Source organism: Trypanosoma rangeli (assembly GCF_003719475.1).
Source record: "Trypanosoma rangeli strain AM80 chromosome Unknown Tra_15.4_contig_00290, whole genome shotgun sequence".
Taxonomy (NCBI): domain Eukaryota; phylum Euglenozoa; class Kinetoplastea; order Trypanosomatida; family Trypanosomatidae; genus Trypanosoma; species Trypanosoma rangeli.
The window spans coordinates 1-6,232 of NW_021706033.1; the positions used below are offsets into that span (position 1 = coordinate 1).

Genomic DNA, 6,232 nt, shown 5'->3' on the forward strand with positions numbered 1-6,232 from the left:
TAAGAATAATGAAGAAATAATAAATTGGCAAGGGCATTGCTTGTGTAAAAGTAAAAAAAAGTGTTGTTCGTTGTAATCGTTTCCTCTCTCCACTTTCTTGCTATTTTTTTTTACATAAAATGTTTAAACCACAGCAATCAGTTGGCAAAACAATACCTATCAAACCGGGAACACAAAGCCAACCTGCAATCTCCAGCTGTATAATATTTACTTTTTTGCATTCCTTCATCAAATGGTTTTCCGAGGCTGCTACTGCTCACTCATTTCTCTCATTGTCATACACTTTAAGCGGAGTTATTTTTAAATAGCCTGGCACAAAAAAAAAGGTTTTAGTCACCAACTTTAGAAAAAAAAACAATTCTATTATTAATAAATATTTAATATTCCCTCTCTTAGTGCGAAGAGAACAAAGAAAGGGGAAAAAATGTGAAACATCTCAGAAGCAATAACTCTACATGTTAATCTGCAATAAAGAAAAGAATTTAAAAAAGGTCATAATACAGCAAAAAAAAGAGGCAATGTCACAAACAAAACAAAAAAATAATCAAACGCATTATTTTTATTATCATCAATATATATTTTTTCTTGTAGTTATTGATATAGTAATCATTACTCATTATTAATTGTTATTTGCTATAATTGCCCTGCAGAACAATCAAAATCACCCACACGCAGAAAAAAAAAACTTATCTACTGCATTATCTGAAAAGTAATAAATAAAGTAATAAAGCTGTTATGTTGCATTTAACGTACACGCGTAAGCCACAGTCATTCCTCTCACAAGTCCTTAATACATATATTTATATGCCGCACACAAAGTTAAAGAGTAACGGTAATAAATCCAAACGCCACCGCAGGGTTAGTGGAAATTTTTTGCCTGGAGCGCTTCATCCGCCGCAACCCTCAAAACAATAAAAACAAAAACGAAAAAATCAAAATTTGAATTATTACATCTTCCATACTCAGTTCCCGGACAGCAAGCAGCAGAAACATAACAAATCCGTATTCCTTCATGTTTTAATAAACTGTCCGTAATCCTTTATGTTGGGTTTGTATGTTTCCCTTTCAATTCACTTGATTGAGGTTTCCGTCTCCATTTTTCGCACTCCCGCACAGAACACCCACCACCCGCGTCCCCATAAATACACAAAAGAAAAAAAAGCACAAACATGCCAGCAAACCAACAAAAATCGCAAAAAGAAAAAACAAATAAACCAAACACTACAGCACCTCCTTTGTTGTAACTTCGGCTCCCCCTTCCGCGAATACGCCGGCGGTGATCCCCTTGCTTAAGGTGCGCGGGCGCGCGCGACACTTTCCAAAAATAAGCGCCGGGACATTTCCACCCAACCAACCCAACACCGGATAGGCAGGCACGGCCCGAACGGCTACCGCGCCGCGCCCCGCGAGAAGAAACCTCCGCGAGCCTCATTTCCGGGACTTCAAATGCTGGGGGGCGCGGTGCGTGAAGTCATTTCGTACTAGAAACGCGCGGAGCGACGGTTTCTCAGGCATGGGGTATGAGACCGAGCCCGCGAAAAGAAATCCCCACAGCGGCGCGGAAACAATCCGCAAAACCCTTTTGAATCGAAAAGAGCGGTTCATTCGCCTCGTTTCCGGAAGCCGAAAAGACCAGAAAAAGAGAAAAGAGAAGCCCAACTCCTCCACAAGAAGGTCCCGAGTGACAATTTATTTTTTAGGAAAATTGAACAACCAACAATAAACAACAAACAGGTGCGCACACACACTCACTGTGACAGAGAGGCGTGAGGGTATGGAAAAAAAAACGAAAAAAGAGCTGCGCAGTCCGGGAATCGAACCCGGGCCTCCCGCGTGGCAGGCGAGAATTCTACCACTAGACCAACTGCGCTTGGCGTTTGAAGGACGCCAGAGCCTTGCTCGCCGCCACGGCCCCCCAAGCGGAAACCGAAGAGATAGGCCCCCAAGCACGCCCTTGTTTCAAAAACCAGATGAATTCTTTCTTGGGCCACATAACAGGCATGGGATACAAACGCAAAGCTTCATAAAGGCGGAAACCAAGCTGCGTGCTCCCGTGAGTTGACGCCGCCCATTGGTTTGACGCGCCAGTGCGGAGCCTCCGGCAGCGCGACCCGGAGGCGGAGAAAAGGAGCAACGCGGTGTCGGTCTTCATTTTTGTGGCATGGGTTCCTGTTAGGGTCGATTTTGTTTTCTGTTCTCGTGGAAAAGCCAGCGAGCCGCTACAAGCACAATGGCGCGTCGGGGGGCCGGGATGGGTTAGAGGTCGGAAAGGCACCCATTCACACCAAATTTTCCGATGGCCAGGAATGAATTCTAGCGAGTAATTATGCGGTCTTTTCTAACTCATTTTTTCCATCCCTCTATTACGAGTAAGTGATCCAATTATATGTATTACTTTGCATAACGTTCGTAGTGATACATTAATTTAGGATATTTGGCGAGTGTTCCTGAGGTTTTGTGACGGAAAAACTTTAAAAAGAAAATATCTGGACTTGGAAACGTAGTTATTATTATTATTATCAATCCTTTCTGAGTGGTATTTTTTGGCTGATGTCAGCAGCGTTTTGATAATTTTATTGATGAATAGCCTTTATGCACCTTTTTTGCATATAATTATTGTGTGTAGATTGTTTCTTCGTTGAATAGAGAAATCATCTTTGTTTTTGTTTGTGTGTTTTTATTGCGTGAGAGGAAGAGCATCAAAAGCATGTAAACCTCCGAAGTTTGTGTCGTAGTAAGCATACAAGCAGAAGTGGCAGAAGTGATAGATTTTCTGTTGTTTTTTTTTAACATGTGTATGTGTTTTGTTTTTACTGGTTATGTGTATTTTCGATAGACAATTACAAGTGTTTTCCACGCACTACAAAAAGAAATGATTTGCTGTGGAAATTAAAAAAAGCTGTCGACATGTTTCAAGCCTTACTTCTACAATATATGTATTGTTTGCATGCCGATGGGGGGAGGGAGGGGGGTCTGTGCGTTGGCTAGGATAGAGAATACGCACTCGTCTGTAGTAAATGTATCCGAGTTGGCTTTTGAGTAAAAATAATGGTGATTCCGTGCTACACGTATTCCTAAAATTAAGCGAAGCTTATCCTCTTTGTTTATTCCTACTCATGGGATTCAGAACCAAGACTCTTTTCTCCAAATAAATTTTACTTGGATTAAAGGATAGTGCATCATTTTTAAATTCCCAAAAACACATTCTTTATCGTATTTTTCAACTTGTTTAGTTATACCTTTTTTTTTTTTTGTCAAGTCAGGCGTGGTCCCTGCTTCTTTGTTGTTCTCATCGTCACGCCAATCTCTCCTTTTTTGACGTTGTACAGTGTCATAAAAAATGTGTGGTGTGTGTTGTTGAAGGGAGTGGAGGCGCTAGTGAGAGCAGGTGATTTCCATTTAAATGCTGGGACACATTTCTGTTGTTACTGGCTAAGGTGAAAGAGTCCAAACTCAGGCGCTTCAGATTCTTTTACGAGTATTACGTCCTGGGAAAGCGGGCATCGCGACGCTCGTACTCGAGGCCTACAATGGTCGAGAGGGAAGAATTATTAAAGCGCTAGAAGGCACGTACGGTCCGGAGACATATGTTTTAGTGTTGAGCTCTACGGCTATGTCTGGGTACCGCACCGCAGCCATTGGCGGAGATAATGACGTCGTAAACATGGATGCAGCGGAGTATGATGACAATAACTCAGCAAATAGCATGTCAATTTTGCCACTCCATTTTAATATTACAAGAAACCGTCTCGAGTGTGTATATGCACGTCATGCACCAGAGCTCCTTCATAGTGTGGATCTAACTCTAGCATTCTACGAATGACGTGAACGCACATTTTTCCGTTTACTGCAAGCGACATACGTACCGGAGCCATATACTTTTGTTCCAATATGTTTCCTAGCAGGTGCCAAAGACGACACTCAAGAAGCGAGGGAGTATGCTGACGTACAGGTGGAGTGGAGAAACCTTCGTTCGTCGCCATCTCACGACGAACAGGCTGCTTTGCCGGAGGTTGGCTTTTCGTGTAATCAGGTGTGCATGAAACTTTCAAATTATGACCTCGGTTGGGAGTGCTATGCCGCGTCGGTACTAATTCCTACAACGCTAATTGGTGATTCCTTTTTTGACACTGACAAAAAAGTGACGAACTATATTTTCGTACCATCAATCGAAATGTGTCACAAGAGTTTTACCAACTGCTCTTGATCACTTAGTTTTTGAGCACATTGTGCCATACCACCGTATTTATCTAGCCTTTGTTTTATGAATGCAGCATCTAGATATGGCTGAGTCAACAGCGAGAGCAGCTGTTTGGAGACAACTTCAAAATACAGTCAATAATATGGCCTACAAATGCCTATTGTTACAGGAAGCAATACACCATTTGCCCGCGGTGGAGACGGAGCAACGTGATAAAATCGAGGGTGTCTTTTGAACACGAGGTACTGTGGACGTTTTTCAACCACCATAAATTGTACCATAGTGGAATGCTCATTAGTTAGCGACATGTATACCGCACGGCAGGCGATATATGCATAGAAAAGACAGCAGAGACAATACACATTTGGTAAATCCAGAGGAGAGGCATTGCATTGAGGAGCAGTAGTTGCGGAAACATGATACTGCATCACCTCTAAAATTGGAGACCTTGAAATATTGTAAAATCGCCAGAGGTGGCTAAGGGCAAAATTGTTCGACGCTTAACAAGCCCCATCAGAAATCCGTCTGGGGTCATACTCAGGCGAAGCCCCACATTATCTCCACGCAACAAGAGTGCTAACAGTGCTCAAGAAAAAGCGCGAAACACGACAACAGGTTACAGAAAGTGTATACGTAATGCAGTTGGTTTTTTTTTTTAAGAGAACCACAAACACTGTTCAAACACCTTTAAGAATTAATACTGTCCGAAATATAATCAAAAAAAAATCGTATCATCCTTTCCTGCGCAATATTTTCCTCTTATATTACTTTGGCATAGCCTCATTATTATTATTATTTCCCGAAGCCTACTAAAAAAAAAAAATGCTAACATCTTTCTCTTCTAACTAATAAAGTGTCTGGTTGAACCAGCCAGCCTCTTTACCTATCATTTGGTATGTTTCCAATCATTCAATGTTGCAACACAGCAAGCGCAACTTTTTTCTGAGGCTTTCCATGCTTGTTTCTTAGAAGTTGTGGGCCCCTACCCAACCACCATCGCGCGGGTTTGTAACGGGTCCGGTTATGATACACGTGGTTTTTGAATTCATTTGTTTACTTTGTGTGTGCGTCGTAGAACTCTTTGCTTAATCGGGGTGTGAGATGCGTTCTGGCACAAAACGTTATCACCGATTATTATGTTTGCTTCCATTTTCTGTAACAAAGAAGTAATTGGTCTCATACAACCTATTATCCAACCCTCAAAACAAAGACAACGGAAAATACACTGGAAAAATCTATCATTTCCTTCTTTTAACCCAATTAAACCCACAGCATATGCACGACGCCACAACCAGTACTAATATTGCAGAAAGACAGATAACGCATAACAACCAAAAAAATTTCACTTACACCAACAAAAAAAAAAGTAGGCGAAGAACGCAATTTTAACATTTGTACAAACCAATGACAACAGATCCATTTGGTGGGGAATGAATATTTTGCCTGCGTCCCAGAGGCTGTCGTTGCGTTGCTTTTGCCGCATTGTTGCGCGAGCTGCTGTGCGGCGTCGCTCACTTTTTCTTGTTTTGCTCCTCTTCCCCTCTCTGCCGCCCGTATAGCTTTAGTGGTTCGCCAAGGGGGTGCGAACGGCGCCGAGGCTGACGTGTTATTTCGTATCCATTGAAAGAGGGCAAAATGACGGTGGGAGGGACGTGGCGCTGGGCCCGCTCCGCGGCGGTGTGGCTGGTGGCGCTGCTGCTGCTGCTGCTGCACGTCGGAGGCGGCGACGCCGCGGTGACGCTTCGCCTCGTGCAGGTGGTGCACCGCCACGGGTCGCGGTCGGCCATCGTGAAGTACAACACAACGCAAATATGCGGCGACATCCCGTGCGGGTACCTCAACGCTGCCGGGCGGACCATGCTCCTGAAGGCAGGAGAGTTCCTGCGTGAACACTACAACAGCAACACCGCGAAGCCCTTTTTCTCCTCAGAGAACTACGACCCCAGCGTGTCCTACAGCCGCTCCACCGACGTGCCGCGTACACTTCAGAGCGCCGCGGCCTTCTTGTACGGTCTCTTCCCCAACAGGAGC

At 43.6% G+C, this 6,232-nt stretch overlaps 1 protein-coding gene and 1 non-coding gene across 2 annotated transcripts in view, besides 1 other annotated feature; one reads left to right on the forward strand and one right to left on the reverse strand.

The window, feature by feature from the left end:
- The first annotated feature begins 552 nt into the window (after positions 1 to 552).
- Positions 553 to 631: a microsatellite.
- Positions 632 to 1,799: 1,168 nt separating this feature from the next.
- On the reverse strand, positions 1,800 to 1,870 carry TraAM80_07189. Its single transcript has one exon. It is a non-coding gene; the product is annotated as a tRNA-Gly (tRNA).
- Positions 1,871 to 5,836: 3,966 nt separating this feature from the next.
- The window catches only part of TraAM80_07190 (membrane-bound acid phosphatase 2), a gene marked incomplete at both ends in the record, with an annotated part of 426 nt that continues 30 nt past the window's right edge, over positions 5,837 to 6,232 (forward strand). The window contains one exon of the mRNA XM_029383996.1: positions 5,837 to 6,232. This exon is cut by the window's right edge and continues 30 nt beyond it. Coding sequence (XP_029236161.1) covers positions 5,837 to 6,232 — 396 coding nt within the window.